The sequence below is a fragment of the Grampus griseus genome (assembly GCF_964374135.1).
Source record: "Grampus griseus genome assembly, chromosome: 16".
NCBI classification, from domain to species: domain Eukaryota; kingdom Metazoa; phylum Chordata; class Mammalia; order Artiodactyla; family Delphinidae; genus Grampus; species Grampus griseus.
The window spans coordinates 67713477-67738254 of NC_139010.1; the positions used below are offsets into that span (position 1 = coordinate 67713477).

Consider the following 24778-nt stretch of genomic DNA (forward strand, 5'->3'; position numbering starts at 1 on the left):
AGTATTTCTTGGTCACAGCCTAGGAGCAAAAACACAAAGATGTGCCTATGCATAAGGCTATGGAGCACTTCCCTTTCCCCCAACCTCTTAGCACCACATCACTGAAGCCGTATCTACATCAGCTCCTTTTACCCAATATGTCATGTCTAGCTTTCAACAAAATGTTATAAGGCATACTAAAAGAGGTACTTGAAGAGACAATCATCAGAACCAGATTCAGATATCACAGGGATGCTGGAATCATCAGACCAGGAATTTAAAATGACTAACATGCTAAAGACTCTAATGGAAAAAGTACACAATGTGCCAGGAAGAAGGGTAATATAAGCATAGATGGAAATTTTAAGAATTAAAATGCTAGAAATGGAAAACCATAACAGAAAAGAAGACTGCCTTTGATGGGTTCAGTAGATGACACTGCTGAGGAAAGAATCAGCTTGAAGATATGTCAGTAGAAATATTTCAAATGAAAAGCAAAGAGAAATAAGATCAGACAAAAAAAAACAAAAACCAAGAACTATGGAACAGGGACATCCCTGGTGGTCCAGTGGTGAAGAATCCACCTTACAATGCAGGGGATGCAGGTTCGATCCCTGGTTGGGGAACTAGGATCCCACATGCCGTGGGGCAACTAGGCCCTCATGCCACAGCTACTGAGCTTATGCACCTCAACTAGCACTTGCGTGCCACAAACTACAGAGCTCACACACTCTGGAACCCGTGCGCCACGACTACAGAGCCCATGTGTCCTGGAGCCTGCGCACCACAGCTAGAGAGAGAAAACCTGCAAGCCACAACTAGAGAGAAGCCCTCGTGCCACAATGAAGAGCCCATGCACCACAATGAAAGATCCCGCATGCCTCAACGAAGACCCCATGCCATAACTAAGGCCCGATGCAGCCAAAAATAAATCAAATAAATAAAAAATAAATCTTAAAAATAGAACTGTGGGACATCTACAAAAAGTTTGATGTACATGTAATGGGAATACCAGAAGGAGAAGAAAGAGAGGAACAATGTTTGAGCAATAATGACTGAGAATTTCCCAAATTTAATGTCAGATGCCAAAGTACAGATCCAGGGAGCTGAGAGAATACCAAACAGGATAAATACCCTCAAATCTATACCTAGGCATAGTACATTCAAATGACAGAAAAATCAAAACTAAAGAAAAAAAAATTGAAAGCCAGAGAGAAAAAAAAAACTTAAGCGTGGAGGAGCAAGGAGAAGAATTTCATCAGACTTGTTTTCAAAACCATGCAAGAAGAGGGTGGAGTAAAATATTTTGTGTGTTGAGAGGAAGAAAAAAAAAACAACCTAGAGTTCTGTACCCTGTGAAGTATTTCCTTCAGAAATACTTCCTTACACAACTAAAATTTAGGGAATTTGTCACCAGTGGACTTGGCTTGCAAGAATTGCTACAAGAAATTCTTAAGAAGGAAGGAAAGTGATGTAGGTGAGAAACTTAATCTACATAAAGGAAGAGCATTAAGGAATAAATGAAGGTAAAATAAAATCTTCCATTTTTCTTAACTGATTTAACATAACTGTTCAAAATAATAACTATATTTGGTGACTATAGATTATGGATAAGTGAAATGGCAGTAATGTTATATATAAAGGATGAAAGAGGGGAATTGGAAACACTCTACTATAAAGTGCTTGCCCTACCCATTAAGTGTGTAAGTATTATTTGAAAGTGAACTTGGATTAGTCATAAATGTATATTGCAAACTCTAGGTCAACCACTAAAAAAAGTTAAAATATACTTAATATGTTAAGAGGAGAGAAAATGGAATCATAAAATGCTCCATTCAAAGCACAGAAGGCAGAAAAATTATGGAAAACAGAAAAAGAACAAGGGTAATGAAGTTAGATATTAATTCAACTATATCAGTGATCACGTCAAGCACCAATGAAAAGAGATTGACACAGTAGATAAAAAAACAAGACCAAATATATGTTGCCTCCAAGAAGCACACTTTAAATATAAAGATACATATATATTAAAAGCAAAAGAATGGAGAAAGATATACCATGCTAACACTAATCAAAGTTGGAGTAGCTATATTTCAGACAAAACAAACATAAGAGCAAAGAAAATTATCAGAGGTAAAGAGGCATTACAAAATGATTAAAAGATCAATTCTCTAAGAAGACATAATTTTAATGTGTGGATGCCTAACAACAGAGCATCAAAATATGTGAGACAAACACTGATAGAACTGACTGTAAGGAGAAATAGATCAATCCACTGTTGCTGTTGGAAACCTCAATACCCTTCTGTCTCTGAGGGATAGATCCAGCAGTTAGAAAATCAATAAGGACATAGTTAATAGCACCACCAATCAACTGATCTAATTGAAATCTATAGACTATTTTACGCAACACTATATGAAGAGAAGGCTTTATGCACTGATATGGAGTCACTTGCCGGAGGTAACTTGTTCAGTTAAAAAATGGAAGTGGAGGGCTTCCCTGGTGGCACAGTGGTTGGGAGTCTGCCTGCCGATGCAGGGGACGTGGGTTCGTGCCTCGGTCCGGGAAGATCCCACATGCCGCGGAGCGGCTAGGCCCGTGAGCCATGGCCGCTGAGCCTGCACGTCCGGAGCCTATGCTCCGCGACGGGAGAGGCCACAACAGTGAGAGGCCCGCATACCGCAAAAGAAAAGAAAAAAAAGGAAGTGGATATTACATATATACTACCTTTTGTTTAGAAATAAGGGGAAAGAGGGAAAATAAATATATGTTTATCTTTATAGAAGGAAGACGATTAAGTTTGTTCAAGTGGTGGTGTATTACAGACCGGAAGGGATAAAGGTGGGAGTGACACTTCTCTGAGTATAACTTTTGGGTATAGCTTTCACTTTTGGAAGCATAGTCAGCACATTCACAATATAAAATATGCAAGGATTGGAATGGGAAATTGAAAAACCCGAAAACTGGAAGCAAACGTACAAACTCAATTGTATTTGACTGTATTCCCTCAGTCATTGGGGTTGCAGGATAGGGGAAAACTGCTTATGATTTCTGAATTCTTAAAAAAAAAAATTAGGTGAAATTCACATAACATAAAATTAACCATTTTAAAGTGAATATTTCAAAGTGCTCTTTGGTACATTCATTATGTGTAACCACTACCTCCATCTGGTTCCAACAATTTTTATCACCCCCAAAGAAAACCTCATACCCCAAAGCAGTCATTCCCTATTTCTCCCTTCTCCCAGACTCTGGCAACCAGAAATCTGCTATCGGCCACAGTGAATTTACCAATTCTGGATATTGCATATAAATGGAATCATATAATATGTGAATTTTGTGTCTGGCTTCTTTCATTTAGCCTACTGTTATCTCTGAAATCTTTTGAGGAACTTGATTTTTTTTTTTTTGTAGTGGTTTAGGTGAAGTGATCCTGAAATTATTTTATATGTATTATAAAATTGAGCAAATGGATGGGAGCCAGGATTCTCACTATGAAAGAAGTGTCATACACATTTGGAATGGGGAAAGCAAGAAAGAACCCTGTGGGGATGGACTGACACTGGAAGTAACAATGTAAGCTCATGATTTCCAAAATATGTACATGTGCACATGTATGTGTGTGTGTGTATCTAGGTGTGTGTATGTGTATATACATTTGTATATTTCTTAGCTCACTGGAAGGACCTAGAAGCAGACACCCCAGGAGCAAAGAGTACTCCTCGTATCCAGATCTTTGTTTCTATTACCCCACTAACAGAATCCAGGGCTCCTCAGAAATGGCTGATTCCAAGGCTGCAGAATCCTTGAAACATCTTGTTAAGTAAGAGCAAGAAAGTGCTCCCCAAATTAATGGGAGCATGTCACAATGACAGAGAAGACAGCTTGAAGGACTGGCCAAATCAGGGATTATTTGGACACCAAAATAAGAGCAGTATTTAATTATAAATCATGAAAAAAATAGGAAGCCATGAATCCATATTTGTGATAGACACATAAACAGGGAAGAAGTGAGGGTTCTGTGCAATGTCGTAAATGAAGAGGCAGTGCTGAGAAAATAATTTTGCAACCATCACAGTAAAAAATGATTCAAGCAAATATCAGTGATGATAATTTTTTATTTTATATTTTGGCCTCGCTGCATGTGGAATCTTAGTTCCCCGACCAGGGATCAACCTGCGCCCCCTGCAGTGGAAGCGCGGAGTCTTAACCACTGGACCACCAGGGAAGTCCCATCAATGGATGTTCAATCTAGGGGAGAAGTTTTGATGAGGAGCAGGACATTTGCATGACCAAAAAGTGGGTCCCCACAGATTGCTCATTAGTTGCAAGGGGGAAAATCATAGTTATTTTTTTAAAAAAATCCAATAAACATCTTAGCTAGGTGATTAAAATTAAGATCACCAATGAGGGGCAGATGGATATGAAGTTACTCTGGATGTGATACACTAAGAAGGATACAATGTCACACATATTAGTATTCCTGCTGGGAATGTATAACTGGAACCTAATCAGGAGGACATCAGACAGACCCAAAATGAGGAATCTTCTATTAAAAAACAAAATGAAACTCTGTTCTTCAAAAATGTCAATGTTATAAGAGACAAAGAAAGGCTGTAGAATAATCCGTTGGCGGCTACTCTAAAGACATGACAAGTACAGTAAGTCCCCTACATACTAACGAATTCCATTCTGAGAGCCCGTTCGTAAATCCAATTTGTTGGTAAGTCCAACAAAGTTAGCCTAGGTATCCAATTAACACAATTGGCTATATAGTACTGTACCGTAATAGGTTTATAATACTTTTCACACAAATACATAACAAACACAAACATTTTTAATCTTACAGTACAGTACAACGGCTGGCATACAGGGGCTGCCATCAAGGGAACGGGCAAGAAGAGTTACTGACTGGAGGAAGGAGAGGAGGTGGGAGATGGTAGAGCTGAAGGATCGCCAGCAATAGGAGATGGAGGGCAAGCTGCAATTTCACTCACGCCTGACGTTGATGGAACACATGTTCTCATCTTTGAAAATTCGCAACTTGAAGGTTCGTATGTAGGGGACCTACCTAAATGCATCCTAGACTGACTTCTGTATTGGAGAAAAAATGCTGTTGGGTCAATTGACAAAACTGAAATACAAAGGGAGATTGATAAAATAATGTACCAATGGAAGTTGATAACTGTCCTGTGATTATGTAAAAGAACATTTCTATTCTTAGGAAATAAACACTGAGGTATCTAGAGGTGAAGTTCCATGATATTTGCAACTTACCCTCAGGTAGTTCTGAAAAGTAATATTGTGTAATTATGTGTGTGTGTGTGTGTGTGTGTTTGAGACGCACACATACATACACACATAGAAAGTATATGATAAAGCAATTGGGATAAAATAGGTGAATCTAGGTAAAGGGCATATGAATCTTCTTTACACTATTCTTATAACATTTTTTGTAAGTTTGAAATTATTTTAAACAGTTTCTGTAAAAAAATTATTTGGCGATTGCCTGACATATACACAAAAAACTAGTTTAGCTAGATCAAAAAATAAATAATTTTCATTTATTTCTTATTAGAAACCAAAATATTCAAAGTCTGGGAAGATAAAAGGCTTTTAATACTTAACAAACATCTCTTTAAGGCACAGCCAGGAAATCCTTACCTCTGCTTCCTTTAACCTAACATCACGTTGGGGTGATGCTTCTTTTGCCAGAGAGTTTTAAGAATTTCCATTAGCTTAGAAATATTGTGCTATAATTACTCTGTCTTCACACTTTATTCACCCTCAGTTCAAAATCTGGCTTTCAACATCAATAGACCAAGAAGTGAAGAGTGACCATTAAGAGAAAATGAACGTGCCCTGTCTCTTCGCAGCCAACAGGTATCATTATCCTGTGTCGTATCATTGGTCATTTTGGTTAGAGGTTGATCAATTTTATGTATCTGTTCAAATAACCAGCTTTTGGTTTTATAGATATTTTCTCCATAGTTGTCCTGTTTTTAATTGATTTCTGCCCTTCATTTTTCCTTCCTTGTTTGTTTTGGGTTTAATTTACTTCATTCATTCATTCACTTAGTATTGAGATATAAATTAACATATAACATTTTATTAGCCTCAGGTATACAACATAATGATTCAATATTTGTATATATTGTGAAATGATCACTACAATACATCTAGTTAACATCCATCACCATATATAGTTACAAATTATTTTTTCTTGTGAGAACTTTTAAGATTTAGTCTCTTAGTGACTTTCAAATATGCAATTTAACTATAGTCATCATGCTGTACACTACATCCCCATGACTTATTTATTTTATAACTGGAAGTTTGTACCCTTTGCCCTTCACCCATTTTGCTCACCCCTTATTCCTCACCTCTGGCAATCACCAATCTGTTCTCTGTATCTATGAACTTGGTTTTCTTTTTGTTTGTTTGGTTGAATTTTCCTTAGATTCCACATGTACAAGTCAGATCATATGGTATTTGTCTTTCTCTGTCTGACGTATTTCACTTAGCATAATGCTCTAAGGGTCCATCCATGCTGTCACAAATGGCAGGATTTCTTTCTTTTTTATGGCTGAGTAGTATTCCATTGATATATATATATATATATATATATATATATATATATATATATATATATATATATATATATATACACCACATTTTCTTTATCCATTGATCTACTAATGGACACAGGTTGTTTCCATACCTTGGCTATTGTAAATAATGCTTCCATATCTTGGCTATTGTAAGTAAAGTTGCAATGAACGTGAGGGTGCATGTATCTTTTTGAGTTAGTGTTTTACCCAGAGGTGGCATTGCTGAACCATATGGTAGTTCTATTTTTCATTTTTTGAGGAACCTCCATACTGTTTTCCATAGTGGCTGCACTAATTTATGTTCCCATCAATAGTGCACAAGTGTTCCCTTTCTTGTCTTTTTGATAATAGCCATTCTAACAGGTGTGAGGTGGTGTCTCATTGTGGTTTTGATTTGCATTTCCCTGATGATTAGTGATTTTGAGCACCTTTTCTTGTACCTGCTGGCCATCTGTATGTCTTCTTTGGAAAAAATGTCTATTCATATCCTCTGCCCATTTAAAAAAATTAGATTATTTATTTATATTTTTGTGATTGAATTGTGTGGATTCTTTATATATTTTGGATATTAACCCTTTATCAGATACATGATTTGCAAATATATTCTCCCATTCTGTAGGTTGCCTTTTCATTTTGTTGATGGTTTTACTTTGCTGTGCAGAAGCTTTTTAGTTTTATGTAGTCTCGAGGCAAGGGACTTCCACCCCCTCCCTTGCCGTTCGCACACACAAAAAGGAATAAATACCTGTTAAAACTCATTAAAGTCACGTTTCCCCAGTTTTATTTTGTTTTTTAATTCTTATTTCTCATGCCAATTTAAAAATATTTATTTTTGGCTGCATTGGATCTTCATTGCTGCACACAGGCTTTCTCTAGTTGCGGTGAGCGGGGGCTGCTCTTCAATGCAGTGCGCGGGCTTCTCACTGCAGTGGCTTCTTTTGTTGTGGAGCACGGGCTTCTCACTGCAGTGGCTTCTTTTGTTGTGGAGCACGGGCTGTAGGTGCACAGGCTTCAGTAGTTGTGGCACATGGGCTTAGTAGTTGTGGCACACGGGCTTAGTTGCTCTGCGGCATGTGGGAATCTTCCCAGACCAGGAAGCAAACCCGTGTCCCCTGCATTGGCAGGTGGATTCTTAACCACTGCACCACCAGGGAAGTCCCTCTCATGTCAATTTATTAACTATCAAACTTTAAGTGGGCAGGTCTTAGGATCTCTTTGCATCTGTCTGAGGAAGAATCAGATTAATAAAGAAGAAAGTTTTGCCAAATAAACAAATGTACTTAATGCATGTCAAGCATTTATTAAATACTGAACACTGTGTTATGTATTTTCCATGTATTTGTTCATTTAACACTCACTTAAGAGCCTGCATGAGGTGCTTACTACTATTTTCCCCATTTCCATATGAGAAAAACAAGGTCCAGAAGGTTAAGTAAGTTAATACTGTTACTAAGTGACAGAAGCAGGACCAGAGCCCAGGTTTATCTTATTCCAAAGCTCAAATTCTTAATGACTCCACTCTAATGCCTCCCAGGAGCTGGCAGGCACCCCTCCCTTTAGAAGGGAGAAGCTTGTGCTTTGCTGGTGTCATTAACTAGGGAGAATGGAAAAAAGAAATCATTTCCAGGGAGCAGAATGACCAGATTACCTTTTATACTCTGTGTGTGTGTGTGTGTGTGTGTGTGTGTGTGTGTGTGTGTGTGTGTGTGTGTGTGTGTGTGTGTGTGTGTGTGTCAGGCATGGGGTCTCCATGGTTTCTTTACGTGAATGTGAAGGGGGATTCACCTTACCTAATTTGGTTAATGAATGTTAGTTTAAAAGTTATTAATGTTGGTGACAGATATCTCCTTTACACCCAAGGGCCAGTGGCTCTCGCTCACCTGTGTGCCACAAATAGCCATCACTCGCCATAACTGATTCAAGATGTGCTTTTTCTTATGCTTCTGGACAAAGCAGTCAAGGCAATTCACCTGGATGTGGTGGGAAAGGGCCCTTATTTGTGAGAACTGACCTGGAAAACTCAGGAGGTGATGGTAAGTTTCATGTGTGCGGACAGCTCTCAGCAGTCACATTTTAGGGGAAACACACATATGTCCTGCAAGGTTGGCAGCAGCAAAGAGCCAGATGGGAGCCCAACCTTTCTTGGCATCCTTAAGGTAGAGTTGATCCTGGCACAGACTGCTGTCTTTTGGGTCTTGGCCGGAGGCCCTTGCAGGGGCAGAAAACACTTGGCTTCATCTTCCAGGTGGGGGCAGGATGGGCTAGCACCTTGGAAAAAAGATGAAGGTGGCGGTAGGACTTCATACTTGTTTTCATGGGAAAAGCAGGATGGACCTGCCAGTCAGTGACGAGAAACACGGAAGGTGGTAAGTAAGGCAGCTCCTTCCAACAACACTCTTGGAGGTGATGCTTTTCTTTTGGCTTACATTCACCTTCAGGAACAATGTGCTTGCAAAGAGCTCCAGCACTGGTAGCAAGAAAGTGGAGGAATTAAATTATAGCTCAGAGGAAGCAATAGATATTTTTCTGGTGACTGCCACCCCCTCCCTGCCCCTGCCCCTGTGTCAGCAATGCAGTGACTTGACAGATGTTTGTAGTTTACTGCAGCATTCGGTTCCAGCTATGTGTGGGGCATGGGCGGCAGTGGGAACATTGTGTTCCCCACCTGCTCATCATGTTCAGACGGATGACCGTGTGTTTTTTGTTTGTTTTTGTTTTTGTTTTTTGCTGTACACGGGCCTCTCACTGTTGTGGCCTCTCCCGTTGTGGAGAACAGCCTCCGGACGCGCAGGCCCAGCAGCCATGGCTCAAGGGCCCAGCCGCTCCGCAGCATGTGGGATCTTCCTGGACCGGGGCATGAACCTGTGTCCCCTGCATCGGCAGGCGGACTCTCAACCACTGTGCCACCAGGGAAGCCCCAATAGTACATTATTATTGACTAAATTCCCCACACTGTACATTTCATACAGGTGACTCATTTATTTTAGAGCTGAAAGTTTGTGCCTCTTAATCTCCTTCACCTATTTTTCTTCTCCCCCACCCCCTCCCCTCTGACAAACACCTATTTGTTCTCTGTATCTATAACTCTGTTTCTATTTTGTTTTGTTTATACATTTGTTTTTTAGATTCCACATATAAGCGAAATCATGCAGTATTTGTTTTTCTCTGACTTATTTCACTTAGCACAATACCCTCAGGGTCCATCCATGTCGTCACAAATGGCAAGCTTTTATTCTTTTTTATGGCTGAGTAATATTCCATTGTATATATATATAACACATCTTCTTTATCCATTCATCTATTGATGGGTACTTAGGTTGCTTCCATATCTTGACTATTGTAAATAATGCTGCCATGAACATATATATATATATATACATACATATATATTTAAATTTTATTGGAGTATAAGTTGATTTACAATGTGGTATTAATTTCAGGTGTACAGCATAGTGATTCAGTTATAAATATACATATATTCATTCCTTTTTCAGATTCTTTTCCCATACAGGTTATTACAGAATATTGAGTAGAGTTCTCTGTGCTATAAAGTAGGTCCTTTTTGGTTATCTATTTTATATATAGTAGTGTGTGTATGTTAATCCCAAGCTCCTAATTTATCCCTCCCCCACCATGTTTCCCTTTGGTAACCATAAGTTTGTTTTTGAAATCTTTGTTTCTGTTTTGTAAATAAGTTCATTTATATAATTTTTTAAAAAATTAGATTCCACATATGAGTGATATCATATATTTGTCTTTCTCTGTCTGACTTACTTCACTTAGTATGATAATCTCTAGGTCTATCCATGTTGCTGCAAATGGCATTATTTTGTTTGTTTTTTTATGGCTGAGTAACATTCCATTGTATATATGTATCACATCTTCTTTACCCATTCCTCTGTCAATGGACATTTAGGTTGCTTCCATGTCTTGGCTATTGTAAATAGTGCTGCAATGGACATTGGGGTGCATGTATCTTTTCAATTTATGGTTTTCTCTGGATATATGCCCAGGAGTGGGATTGCTGGATCATATGGTAGTCCTATTTTTAGTTTTTAAAGGAACCTTCATATTGTTCTCCATAGTGGTAATGTAATTGTACCAATTTACATTCCCACCAACAGTGTAGGAGTGTTCCCTTTTCTCCACACCCTCTCCAGCATTTGTTGATTGTAGACGTTTTCTTTTTCCTTTTTTGGCCATACCACACAGCATGTGGGATCTTAATTCCCCAACCAGGGATCAAACCCGAGCCCCGCAGAGTCTTAACTACTGGACCACTGGGGAAGTCCATAGACTTTTTCATGATGGTCATTCTGACTGGTGTGAGGTGATACCTCACTGCAGTTTTGATTTGCATTTCTCTGATAATTAGTGATGTTGAGCATTTTTCTTGTGCCTTTTGGCCATCAGTATGTCTTCTTTGGAGAAATGTCTATTTAGATCTTCTGCTCATTTTTTGATTGGGTTGTTTGTTTTTTTGACATAGAGCTTCATGAGCTGTTTGTATATTTTGGAGATTAATCCCTTGTTGGTCACTTCATTTGCAAATACTTTCTCCCATTCTGAGGGTTGTCTTCTTGTTTTGTTTATGGTTTCCTTTGCTGTGCAAAAGCTTGTAAGTTTAATTAGGTCCCATTTGTTTACTTTTGTCTTTATTTTCATTACTGTAGGAGGTGGATCAAAAAAGGTATTGCTGAGATTTATGTCAAAGAGTGTTCTGCCTATGTTTTCTTCTAAGAGTTTTATAGTGCCTGGCCTCATATAGATCTAAGTCTTTGATCCATTTGGAATTTATTTTTGTGTATGGTGTTAGAGAATGTTCTAATTTCATTCTTTTACATATGGCTGTCCAGTTTTCTTAGCACCACTTATTTAAGAGACTGTCTTTTCTCCATTGTATATTCTTGCCTCCTTTGTCATAGATTAATTGACCACAGGTATGTGGGTTTATTTCTGGGCTTTCTATCCTATTCCATTGATCTATATGTCTGTTTTTGTGCCAGTACCATACTGTTTTGATTTCTGTAGCTTTGTAGTATAGTCTGAAGACAGGGAGCCTGATTCTTACAGCTCTGTTTTTCTTTCTCAGGATTGGCTAGTTGGGGTCTTTTGTCATGAACATATATATTTTTTGCATATATCTTTTCTAATTAATGTTTTCATTTTCTTTAGTTATATACTCAGGAGTGGAATTGCTGGATCATATGTTAGTCTGTTTTTAAGTTTTGAGGAATCTCCATACTGTTTTCCACCATGGCTGCACCAATTTACATTCCCACCAACAGTGCACAAGGGTTCCCTTTTCTCTGCATCCTCACCAACACTTGTTATTTGTGATCTTTTTTGATGATAGCCATTCTGACAGGCGTGACGTGATATCTCATTGTGGTTTTGATTTGCATTTCTGATGATTAGCGATGTTGAGCATCTTTTCATGTGCCTATTGGCCGTTCGTATGTCTTCTTTGGGAAAATGTCTATTCAGATGCTCTGTAGTATCTACTAATAGTAGAAATAATAGTGGATCCCCATTTGTGTGCCCAGGAGTGACTTCTCCTCAGGCCAGGAATGCCAACCTCCATATTTACAGTGGCTCTCAACTGTTTGTTATGCCTTGTGTGCCTGGAGGGCTGTGACACCCTCCTGGCTGTCCCAGGAGAATCAGGACAGTTATTCTCAATTTGGAGCCCATTCTTGGTAGCTCAGGCTGGCTTGATAAAAGTTCCCAGGTCATTTGGACACCCCCTTCTTGCCCCCACCAAGGCAATTGCTCATCACTCCTGCCCCCACTGAGATTTATTACTTAGAGCAGCGAGTCTTAACTGAGCACGCATATTAGCATCTCTCACAGAGCTTTGTTAAAATACACACTCTGCATCCCATCGCAGACCTGATGAATTATAATTACCCTGGTGGAGCACCAGTAAGTGTATTTCACCTTCCCAGGCAATGCTGATATACAGGCCTGGTTAAGAATTATTGTCTTTGTGGATATCTCTCTGCTCAATGCTGTCTCACTCAGCAAGCACAACACTTAATCTTCTAGCAATAAATAAATAAATAAATGGCATCCACACAGCTTTTTAAAGCTCAGAGATACTGACCATGAGTGTCAAACTAAGGAGGCAGAGCCTTTGGTGATAAGATATGTGTATCCAGAGGAAGAACTCTGCATGTAAGAGGGCTCTGTATATAGCCCTGGACGTGTTGCGTACTAGGAACTTAACAAAAGGCAGCTATTGTTATTATTAATAATTGTGGTGTATTGGCCTCCGATACCCTAGCTCTTTGAAAAGCCTGTTTCCATTTGAAAAGCCTGTTTTCCATTTCCACTTTCCAGAAAAGTTTCCAAACCCAGGAATTAAGAAAATGACTGGCTGTTTGGGAAGCATTTAGAAAATGTGACAAGAGGTGTCATACACAGGCTAGCAGCAGAGATTCCAAGAAAGGAAAGCACTGTGGCCTGTGTTTTCATTTCCCTTTTTGCTTCTGAAATGAGATAGGAAGGAGAGATGTGTGTCAGCAGCTGGTGTGGAGATGGGAGTTGATGGCCTCTCAAAACTCAGTCCCTAAGGTCTGGGAACAACACAGCGAAGTCCACATTGCCATGGGCTTTGGCTTTTGGCTCTCTTAGCATTCATACTTGAGGTTTGGGGCTCCTAGTTTCTGTGCAAAGGTGAGTGTAACCACATTTCCAGCTGAGCCTAGTGCAATGTCTCTGCCCCCTGACAGAATATACAGAGCTGAGAATTGGTTAGAAGATGGAAAAGAATGGACTCAACAGAGGGAGGAAGTTCTGCCTTAACTTTCTTTAGATGCTCCAGAAAAGGGGATTAGAAAGGCTCTTCAGAATTAAGACTGGAAAGGGAGGTCATCCCACTGGAGCAAAAATCGGGAGATAAACCTACTCAAGTCACATGAGACACCTGTGAAGTACTCTGAAAAGTACAGACTTCAGGACTATCTACATCAAGAGCAACAGCATCAATCACTGTATCACTGGTCTGTATCACTGGTGGAGGCTGTAGACATCAGCTGCTGTTGAGGGTGATGCTCAAGGTCCTTAATCTAGTCCTCAGCCCCTGAGCCTGCACCCTGCCGGGCAGAGAGGCAATCTGCTCAATACTTGGAACTTCCAGCTTAGTTGACTACATAAGGTATTTTGGTTTAGTAGGTCCTTAAATAAGACAATTTTTCTTTAGGTCTAATCTCTCTCCTGCTGACAGTTCCTATCCTCCTGGGCCTCACCCTTAAACTGCCTGCTGTTTATTTGAAAAGTGCAGATAGCACAATGCAAGCTGGTACTCTAGCAAACGTTAAAATCTATCTCAGGACATCTAGCAGGCAGAGGAAAACTGCACTCACCCCCACTCCGTGCTATTCCTATCAGAGAGGACATAGAAAATATTCTCTTCTCTTGGCCGGCATCCTCCCCTTACTGAAAGACGCAGCGTGTGTGCATCTGAAATGGAGGTGTGGAGTGGGGGGTGGAGTCTAGCTTTCTGGCCTCAACAAAGACACAATGGTTCAGAGAAGGCCAGAGCAGAGCAACCAGCCAGGCAGAATCCAGGCCTCTCGGATCTGCGGGAAGGGTGGGCTGCCCTGTGCCGGTCCAGGGTGGAATGCCAGTCCTGGGCTCTGTTGCCTGCCGAGCCCTTTCTGATGTGACTTTATCAGAACAATCCTCACTCTCGCTGGTGGAGAGGGTACACACACAAGATTTCTCCTTAGGAAGATTTCTCCAACATGACAAAGTGCAATTAGAAATCTGGGTTCTCTTTTCCTGAGCTTGGACACAAATTTGTCCTGAGATGGGAGAAGGCTCTTGTAGGCAAAGGACTGCAGGGGCGGGAGTAGGCTACAGGCGCTGGCCTGTAGCTTCGCAGCGGTGACGGCAAGCGGCCGGCAGGTGTCAGTGCGCCCTCGCTCTGCCGCCGCGCGCGGCCTCCGCTCCAGGACCCTTCCTCACCGCGGTCTAGGGGGCGCGGTTCAGATCCTGCCTGCTAGTGTCTCTCAGACAGCTCTGCAGCTGGGACAAGTGGCCGTTTCTCCCCAGAGCGGAGCTCTGAACTCTGGCGGGGCCCGCTCCCCGGGGGATGCTTCCCATTTCGCCCCAGGAGTTGCATCCGGACGTGCACCTTCCTCTCTCACCAGCCCCACTGCCCCGCCGTCAGGAGCACTTGGGGGGCTGCTCCGGATGCGACCCGTACCGGTGTGTTGCTTCTCCCGATTCGGCCGGGGATCCCTACCCTTTCCGCCCGAGTCCCACTCAGCTCGATGTGGGCACTCCCGGGTGCCCGACGCGTTCTGCTCGGCGGTCCCAGAGATGCTTGGCCAATTCCCAGCAGGGACCGCTGCTCACTGCCCGGGCACGCTCTTTAAATCCCTCGCTCAAGGTACCCGCCTCCCCAAAGGGCCAGTTTTGCCAGGGGGCCAGGGCTCCAGTGGGTCCGGCGCCCGGCGCGGACTCCAGACCCGCGGAGGGGAGGCGCAAGGGGCGGGGGAGGGTCGGCTTCCCACGTGGGGGTGACGCCGGCTGCTCGGCAACGCCGGCTTGATCCTGGGGCTATAAAACCAGTCCACCGTGAGCGCCACGGAGAAGCACCGGCCCCAGCTCCCGTGCAGACGCCCAGCAGCCGGCACGCCGCCGCCCGGCCACCCCCAGCACCTTCTCCCCCAAGCCCTGCGCTCCTGCCCCAACTCACGCTGCCCTCGGACCCCAGCTGTCCCGTCGCGCTCAGCGCCCGAAGCTCGCCGGGCCGACGCCCAGGAGACCCCCTGCCTCGGCCGCGGCTCCTGGAGGGCCGATCGCCCACCCGCCTGGGCCCGCCTTAGGACGGGGGCGCCTTCATGCGGCCCGCACACCCCTCACCCCGCCGCCGCCTCCGAGCTCCACGCGCTGCGCCCCAGCCCCTGCAGGGCACGCAACTTTGGAAGTCCCGCGGCGCTCCGAGAGGCGGCAGAGTCTGCGCCCTGGCCCTAGCCCGGGCCTCGCCGACCCCGCAGCGTCTGGGGGAAGCGAGAGAGTCGGTAATCGCTTCGGGGATGTAAGGAGACAGACATAGGACCCCAAGCCAGCATCAGCACCCCTCGGCTGCCTCTCGGGGTGGGGGCGGGCCCCGCACACGGTAAGACCTCTTGCTTTCGCTCAGGCTCCAGAGTCAAAGATATAGATATATTTAATTTCCTGTTATCCTTCCAAGTCATCAGGCCACCGATTATTTTTGTTCTCTCTTCTTGAAAAATAAATCTCTCTTTCCTCATCGGCTCGACCTACTACTCTCTCCCGCCGCTTAGAAATAAAACTTGGCGGTGCTTAGGAGCTGGGAGCGAGAAGGCGCCGACCCCGAGCGCTCGAAGCGCGGGCCGGGCGTGCTTCCCGGGAGCCGGGTCCATGGGCCGTTAGCGGTCCCCCAGCTCGGGCTCGGCCTCCCAGAGGCCGCTTCTCCATGTGAGGCGCGGCGGGGCGAGCGGGGCGCAGGAGGAAGAGGAGGCTCAACGGGCGCCGGCCGGAAGGCAGCTGGCAGCAGGCCCAGGCGAGCGGGCACCCGCGTTCATGTTCCGCCAGGAGCAGGCGCTGGCCGAAGGCAGCTTCGCGCCCATGGGCTCCCTGCAGCCGGACGCGAGCAACGCTAGCTGGAACGGGACCGAGGCCCCGGGGGGTGGCGCCCGGGCCACCCCCTACTCCCTGCAGGTGACGCTGACGCTGGTGTGCTTGGCCGGCCTGCTCATGCTGTTCACGGTGTTCGGTAACGTGCTTGTCATCATTGCCGTGTTCACAAGCCGCGCGCTCAAGGCGCCCCAGAACCTCTTCCTGGTGTCTCTGGCCTCGGCCGACATCCTGGTGGCCACGCTTGTCATCCCTTTCTCGCTGGCCAACGAGGTCATGGGCTACTGGTACTTCGGCAAGGCATGGTGTGAGACCTACCTGGCGCTCGACGTGCTCTTCTGCACGTCGTCCATCGTGCACCTGTGCGCCATCAGCCTGGATCGTTACTGGTCCATCACCCAGGCCATAGAGTACAACCTGAAGCGCACCCCACGCCGCATCAAGGCCATCATCGTCACCGTGTGGGTCATCTCGGCCGTCATCTCCTTCCCGCCGCTCATCTCCATCGAGAAGAAAGGAGGCAGTGGTGGCCAGCAGCCGGCCGAACCGCGCTGCGAGATCAACGACCAGAAGTGGTACGTCATCTCATCGTGCATCGGCTCCTTCTTCGCGCCCTGCCTCATCATGATCCTGGTCTACGTGCGCATTTACCAGATCGCCAAGCGCCGCACCCGCGTGCCGCCCAGTCGCAGGGGTCCTGATGCCGCCGCCACGCTGCCGGGGGGCGCCAAGCGCAGACCCAACGGCTTGGGCCCGGAGCGCGGCGTGGGCCCCGTGGGCGCCGAGGCGGAGTCGCTGCCGGCCCAGCTCAACGGTGCCCCGAGGGAGCCCACGCCGGCAGGGCCGCGGGACGCCGACGCGCTGGACCTCGAGGAGAGCTCCTCGTCCGAGCACGCCGAGCGGCCCCCGGGGACCCTCAGGTCCGAGCGCGGCCCCCGGGCCAAGGGTAAGGCCCGGGCGAGCCAGGTGAAGCCCGGGGACAGCCTGCCGCGGCGCGGGCCAGGGGCGACGGGGCCGGGGGCACCCGCGGCCGGGCACGGGGAGGAGCGCGGCGGAGGCGCCAAGGCGTCGCGCTGGCGCGGGCGGCAAAACCGCGAGAAGCGCTTCACCTTCGTGCTGGCGGTGGTCATCGGAGTGTTCGTGGCGTGCTGGTTCCCCTTCTTCTTCACCTACACGCTCACGGCCGTCGGCTGCTCGGTGCCGCGCACACTCTTCAAGTTCTTTTTCTGGTTCGGCTACTGCAACAGCTCGCTGAACCCGGTCATCTACACCATCTTCAATCACGACTTCCGCCGCGCCTTCAAGAAGATCCTTTGCCGGGGGGACAGGAAGCGGATCGTGTGAGCGCGGAGTCCGCGCCCCGCGAACAGACTCGCGCCGACAGCGGCCGCTGGGATCCAGGGGTGCGTCTACGCAGTCCCAGTACTCCGAAACCTGGGTCCTGCCTATTCCGAGTTTCTTGGCCTGAAGGTTGCTCTGCGGCGCCCTGCCGGCATCTGCACTCTCCTACCAGAGAAAAGTACTGGCTGGGGGTGGGTGGGGGACCGTAAGGGCACACGCCCCCCCCAATTGTTCTTAGGGCCGCTCCTCACTCGGAGCCATCTTCCTGGGTTCTTAGGCGGGCCCCCAAATCAGTATTGTTTCCTAAAAGTATTTTCACCTCCCCTGGATCCAGCTCTCACCGTGGTTCAGAGCAAGCACGAGAGCTCAGAGGGGATGGCTCTCAAAGGGTTAATAGATGGTGGCACCCAGCCCTGGCTCTCCTCCTCCCCCGACTCTATTTTTAAACAAAAGCTCAGGGCAGCCCTGCCCGCCCTCCCATCCCCCCCCCCTTGTAAATATACACTATTTTTGATAGTACACGTTGTCCGCAATGTCGCTTGGCTTTTGATGTTGGCATCCTGGCTGTTGGAGATGCTCTCCAGGCAGACACATTGTGGCTAGCTCAGGGCAAGCCTCTTTGCAATGTGAGCCCTTTTCTGTTGTCATTACCTCCCTCTGTGTCATTTTCACCAGCAACTGGTGACTGTCCCTTGGGACTGGACCTGCTTTGAGATTTCCTGAGGGGGAAAAGATTTCTGTCCATTTTTTCCCCTGTGCCTAACAGCATGATTGCCTTTTCCTATGTAAATATTACAATGATGGACCAAGACAGAAGTAAATGAACCTTTCTGCCTTGCAGCAGCCCTGTGTATAAAGCCATTATCCTCTGATGCATCCTTCTTCGCCCCAGTACCTCACTTTAAAACCTCCTCTTTCCAGTGTCCCCTCCCTCCTTTCCTCGGGGGCCACTGCTTGAAAAATATGTATGTTTCCATCTTGTATGTATGTGCACCCCTCCCTCCCCCAAAGTGCTGACTGTGGGGAATCTTTTACCTGCTGTTTTTAGACACGGAGAAGTGGAAATTATGTGGAAGAAGCAAACCTGATACAATTTGCCCAAGGTAAACAGTCTGAAGAGACAAATGGGCCTGCCAAACTGTACAGTTCCTGCCCCAAGAGCTCCTAGGTATCAAAGTGTTGTCCATTTTTTCCTCCCTGTTTTTTCTGGTTGAGATCAAGTCATTAATGAACTCCCAAAGTCAAGGCAGGAGGGTGGAGACCTTGTTTACATCCAAGTTTCCCCATGTTTTAGACAGAGACTCTTTAAGGCCTGTACTCTTATTTCACTAAAGAAAAACTAATGTCAGCACATGTTGTTAATGACAGTGGAATTTTTTTTTAAATAAAAACTTTACAGATCAAATGTGAAATAAATATGAATTAAATGGTCTGTCTGTTATCTGAGTTTTCAAAATCATTAAGACTCTGGGAATGTCTGAATTTATGTATATTTGAAATTCAAAGATACTTATGCATTATAAAACACCTTTAAAAGTGCAAGCAATAACAAAGCTGTCATTTACCATGTGTTTCTCCTGTGCTAGACACGATGGTAAGTCTGTTATAAGCTCTGTTTCATTTAATCGTCCCCCAAACCCCATGAGGTAGGTACTATTATGATCCCCATTTAACAGGTGAGGAAACTGAGTCTCAGAGGACAAGTGATTTGCTCAAGGTTAACCACAGTGGTGGGAGTGCACTGCATGCAGCATGATCAGGTTCTAGGGTCTGTACTCTTCACCCTGCAGCCTTGCCGGAGTTACATCACTAACACTTTGCAGAATGCTCCCAGAAGTGAGGTCTCTACACAAGGTGTGCTGTATCCACAGAGCATGGGGTATATCCCAAGTGAGGAGATATACACAAAGTGTGTACGTGCTGTAAAGCGTCTTTATGCCCTAAAGTTTGTTATGCCTCAAAGTGTATGTATCCCCCAAGTACGGTACATGCACAAAGTGTGACATATACTCCAAAATGTGTACCACACCTTACAGTGTGATGATATATAACATGTGGTATACAGCCCATAGTATGGTATATGCACCAAGTGTGGTATAGACACCTAAAGGGAACCACGCAGAAGGTTCCCTTTGTTCCCTGGTTCCTGCTGGTCTCTGGCAGAAGGTTGGGGTGCTTCCTGCTGCATTCCTGTAATATCAAGTTCTGTCCTGATGTCCAGGAGGGCCTAAGACCCCTGCCCTGTGCTTATGGGTACGGCACTTTGAAGCTGGAAGTGTCCTTAGAGATCCAGGAATCCAGCCCCTCATCTTCCCAGAGGAAGTGACTGCTTAGGGTCCCACAGCTCTGGGTGACATTCAGTTAGAAGCAGCTGCCCAAGAGCGGAATAGTTCTTGGATGTGTATAATCAGATGCTGCGCTGGTGAAGGAGAGACGCTGCCCCAGGAGCTGGGTTTGAGGGGCAGTCAGAAGTGACAGGTCACGGTTTGGGGGAAGATGGGTTTGTAAGGCCAGCCGCCTACAACACAGGTGCAGCCCAGCTCTGGACACCCCGGAAGCAGGGCTTCAGCTCTCCTCCACGTGTTCCCTCTGGGCAGCACCTGCAGCATCTCCTTATCTTATTAAGGAGGGTAGGTGTGCAGGGGTGGGAGGGTGCAGAGCCCTGAGAAGTTACCTGGGCCTTGAGGAGCCTGGGAGAAGAAAGACCATGGTTCTGAGGGGTTTTGTTAGAGGTGGGAAGGAGTTTCCACTGTCATCAGGGTCCCCTGATGCTGAAGAGAGGACAGTGGGCAGGCCCTTAGCTCCAGCGACCCTTGTCTGGAGCTTCAGAAGCCATGGCCTTTGGCACCAAGGCTGCCTGGTCTCGGGCTGTGCCCTGCTCCCCACCTCCACTTCAGCCTCCTTGTCCCTCCCCGCTCAAGGCAACCATTGCCCCAAAGGCAACAGTGCCAGACAGTAGGCCACCCTGGCAGGTCCCCAGGAACTGGGCTGTGTGTCCCAGACATGGGGCAGATACAAACACTGCTTGCTATTAACTCTGTGTTCTGCTCCGTCTTCAGGGAAGTGACCCTGCTCCCTGGGAAAGAGGGAAGTGTGGGCATTGGTGCCACAGAGGGCAGGCCTCTGGTGTCAAATACCACCCCCCCTCCATTCCAGCTGCAGAGAAGCCTCAGAGATGGATGGGGCCTGGGGAAAGTGGGGGAGAGAGGGCTGGAGCCAGGCTAGGATGCTGGGGGCATCCCTGTTTGTTCACTGCAGAGAGCTCAAGCCACAGTCTAAAAGGTCTCAGGTGGGGAGGGGATTTGAGGAAGATAAATGGCTCACTCGGGGCTCTCAGCCTAAAAATCAGGAGATGAGACGGTCACCCTACATCTTCCTGTCCCTACCTGGTCCTGATTATCTGGGCCTGTCACTGTGGTGGAGTCTTCTATTTTATGCGACTTTGGTTGGGGCATCAAAAACCACTGGCTTTGGGGTCTGAAGTGTCTTGCCAGATACACTCCCACAGGGTGCCTGGAGTTGGGGGAGGGGCAGCCTTGTTTGAGCCTGGGCACCAGTGCTACATCCTCCCTGCAAGTCTTTGTTCAATTTCTTCTGTGCTAAAGGGCTGGAGAAGAGAATGACAACAAAGTGGCTTAGGCTTTCCCCTCTGTATGATTCTATAATAAAATTGCATCAGAGTTTTAGAGCTAGAAGAGTCCACCTACATCCTCAACTCCCATGTTGTGTGGTGGGGGGCACTGAGACCCTGAAAAGCAGGCTGGTTCTGTGGCTTCCTGGGATCCCTCGAGCCTGCCCCTCCCCATGACTCTCTGCCTGTTGCCACAGATATCCAACAGGAATTCATCTTGCTGTTGGACATGGTGAGTTGCTACAAACCCCAAACACCCTGGCAGGCACTCTTCCATCCATGTGTGTGCCCTGCAGAGCCCAGCCCTCGTCCCTGGGAAGCTAGCAGAGATTAGGGCCTGCCCTGCACCCAGCAATCCTGAAGGCGCTGTAGGGAGACAGGATGTGTCTGCGTGAGGCATTAAGTAGCCGCCATATAACAGTGATAGCTGGGGGCAGTAGTGGACATTGAGTGTCCACTGAGGTAACGTGCCTCTTTCTGGACGGTGAGCATGCGGTGGGGTACAGGTCGCTGTGGCTGCAGGAGCTCAGAGATGCCCAGGGAGCAGGGGCAGGAAGGCAGATCTGGTTCTAGCAGCTGAGCCCCATGAAGCAGTGCCAGGCCTAGGCGGTGCCCCGAGGCCTAGGTCAGGCCCCAGATTTCCTTTCTGCAACCCCATCCCTGGGGACAGCATGGCAAGTGTCTGTTCCCATTTGGGGACACACATCAGGAAGCCCGCCTCCCCAGCTCCAGCAGAGTAGCAGGATCCAGGTACCCAGAGCCAGGGCTCAACATCACCCTCACCTTCAGGCCTCTGTCCTGGGCCCTGCCACCCCACCACGGTGGGCCTGGAGTCTGGGATGCAGGAAAGAGCGCCTTCCGCAGCAGAGAGCACACTTGAGAGGGAAGCCCTGCGAATTCACTGAGTGCAGTCACAAGCACCAGGGTCTGTTTTGGAAATAGCATCCATCTCTTTCATCACCAGAAGTCCTGGGGGTTAGAGTTAAACGGAAAAGGAAACAGGGCCTATTGGAAAGAGCATTAAGAGACCTGGGCTCTAGCGCCAGCTTTGCCTTTTACCAGAGGTGTGACCTTGGGCAAAGCCCTTTCTGAGCCCCCATGTCTTCATTATAAAATGAAAATCGTTGATCTGGATCCGTGTTATTTAAAAGTCTGTTCTGTTGAATTTATGTAACTATAAAATCAGTCTCTCTTTCTCTCTCCCATCTATCATCTGCCTCTCTGTCTGTCTATCCATCTACATCATTTAGCTGATGAAATGCTGGGTTAAGTGACCTTTAACAAGTATCTTTTGTTCAGGACCTCTCAGAACCTTGGCTATGCCAGTGTGGATGTGATTCTCAAAAGGGGATGTTATGGTGTGCTGTTTCCCAAACTCCCTGGACTGCAGAATCGCATTTTTCACAGAGCATCTCAGTGAATTGTGTTTTGCTGGAACACTTGTTGGATCTCACCAGGCTTTTCTGTTGATGGGTTTTGAGCTTCTATGAAATGCCGGCTCTGCTCTCTCCTGTCCCTGCTTTAGGTGAGGCCCACTGGCTCGGGAAGGAATGTTCTTCTTGGGGACAGCCGGCTCTAAGAGTCATTGGCTTTACTGATGCTTGGGGTAAAAGTGAGTTTGGTGTGTTTTTCAAATGTGGGCTGTGCCTTTGTGTGTGTGTGTGTGTGTGTAAACATGTGAATAAGTGTGTGTGTGTGTACATGTGTGAAAAGTGGATGTGAATGTGTCTGTGAATGGATGTGTGTGTGTGAACACCTGTTTTAAATGGATATTTCGCTCACCAGGATCTGGGGAGTAAGCAGCAGGGGAGTTGAGGGTAGATGTGTATGTACCGGATGAAGAGGTCATAAGGGGTGTGAAGGGCAGAGCAGGGTTGTGCCGTCAATCCACTTATAAAAGCCCCTCCAGCTTGTGAGGTGCTCCCCCCCGCCCCCCGCGCTGCAATCCCACTCGCCTGTCAGGCAGTGGAGCTGAGTCAGAAGGAGGAGGCTTGGAGGACGGGGTTGGCTGTTTTGGAGAAGCTGACGCGGGTTCTGTAGCAGTTTACTTAGCAGCCGGGCTGTCCTGTTCTCCATGGAGGGGGGAGTCTGACCCCAGGGAGCTCAGGAGGGTGTGGGAGCCCAGGTGGGAGTGGCCTTTAAGGCACCAGTCTGCTCAAGGGCAGGAACTTGGGGCCTCTTTGGAATCTGCATCTGAGAAAAACAAGATGGTGCACTGAGAAGGGGTGGATAAAGAAGATGTGGCACATGTATACAATGGAATATTACTCAGCCATAAAAAGGAACGAAATTGAGTTATTTGTAGTGAGATCGATGGACCTAGAGTCTGTCATACAGAGTGAAGTAAGTCAGAAAGAGAAAAACAAATATCGTATGCTAACACATATATATGGAATTTAAGAAAAAAAATTGTCATGAAGAACCTAGGGGTAAGATGGAAATAAAGACACAGACCTACTAGAGAATGGACTTGAGGATATGGGGAGGGGGAAGGGTAAGCTGTGACAAAGTGAGAGAGTGGCATGGACATATACACACTACCAAACGTAAAATAGATAGCTAGTGGGAAGCAGCCGCATCGCACAGGGAGATCAGCTCGGTGCTTTGTGACCACCTAGAGGGGTGGGATAGGGAGGGTGGGAGGGAGATGCAAGAGAGAGGACATATGGGGACATATGTATATGTATAGCTGATTCACTTTGTTATAAAGCGGAAACTAACACACCATTGTAAAGCAATTATACTCCAATAAAGATGTTAAAAAAAAAAAAAGGAACTATTTACAAGGTGCAGCTGGGTTAAATCTGACAAGGGGAGGTGAAGTGCCCTGGTGGGAGCTGTCAGGGGTGAGGGGAGGGGAGGGAGGGAGCTGTAACTCAATTCATTAGAACTGCAGTTTGGAGGGAGGATGGCTGGAAGGTGCTGTTGGTCGAGGGTCATTGTAGCCCACGGGCAGAGAGAGAGCCCCGGGTGTCAACACCTCCTCCTTGGCCACGTCACCCCTGCGCCCACACCTGCTGGTGTGTGCCCACAGCCAGGACCCGAGAGCATGGCAGAGACAAAGAGGAAGGCAGCAGCTCCTGGGGGCCGCCTTCCAGGGCTTGGAGCAGATGGGCAACGGCAGGGGCAGGTGGGCACTACCCAGCGCAGAACCTACCACCTGAGAAAGGCTGAGCGATGTCGCTGCTTTTCAGGATGGGCTGGAGGGAGGTCAGTGCCTAGTTCCTTCAATTTGTCCATGGCCAGCTGTGTGGGCCACTGGGCAGGTGTCGAAGAAAAACTCAGGCCCTCCTTCCTCCTGGACTTGGTGGATGGGAGGGCGTGTATTGGAGTCGTTATGAACATGGCCAGGCTGTGCACACACACAGATATACAGACATGCACAGACACACAGACACAGACGCACACACCTGCCAGCTGGCGTGTCAGGTGAGAGAGAGCCCCAGACACCCTGTGGCTGGCTCTTGGCCAAAGTTCTCTAGACTGTCTTCACATCTGTGGCTCAGGTCCAGCTTCGGAGGCCAAGAAGCAGACGCTGAGCTGCCCGGAAGTGATGACCCGGGACGCTGGGCCTGGGTGAGCAGTGGTGGGACTGGCCCAGCTC

General features: G+C 46.8%; 1 protein-coding gene across 1 annotated transcript; it reads left to right on the plus strand.

The window, feature by feature from the left end:
- Window positions 1-16148: 16148 nt before the first annotated feature.
- On the plus strand, window positions 16149-17638 carry ADRA2A (adrenoceptor alpha 2A; the record flags this gene model as incomplete). Its single annotated transcript, XM_082674151.1, has 1 exon — window positions 16149-17638. One exon carries the CDS (start codon window positions 16149-16151, stop codon window positions 17544-17546), a length of 1398 nt encoding a protein of 465 aa, XP_082530277.1. The 3' UTR covers window positions 17547-17638.
- Window positions 17639-24778: the final 7140 nt, after the last annotated feature.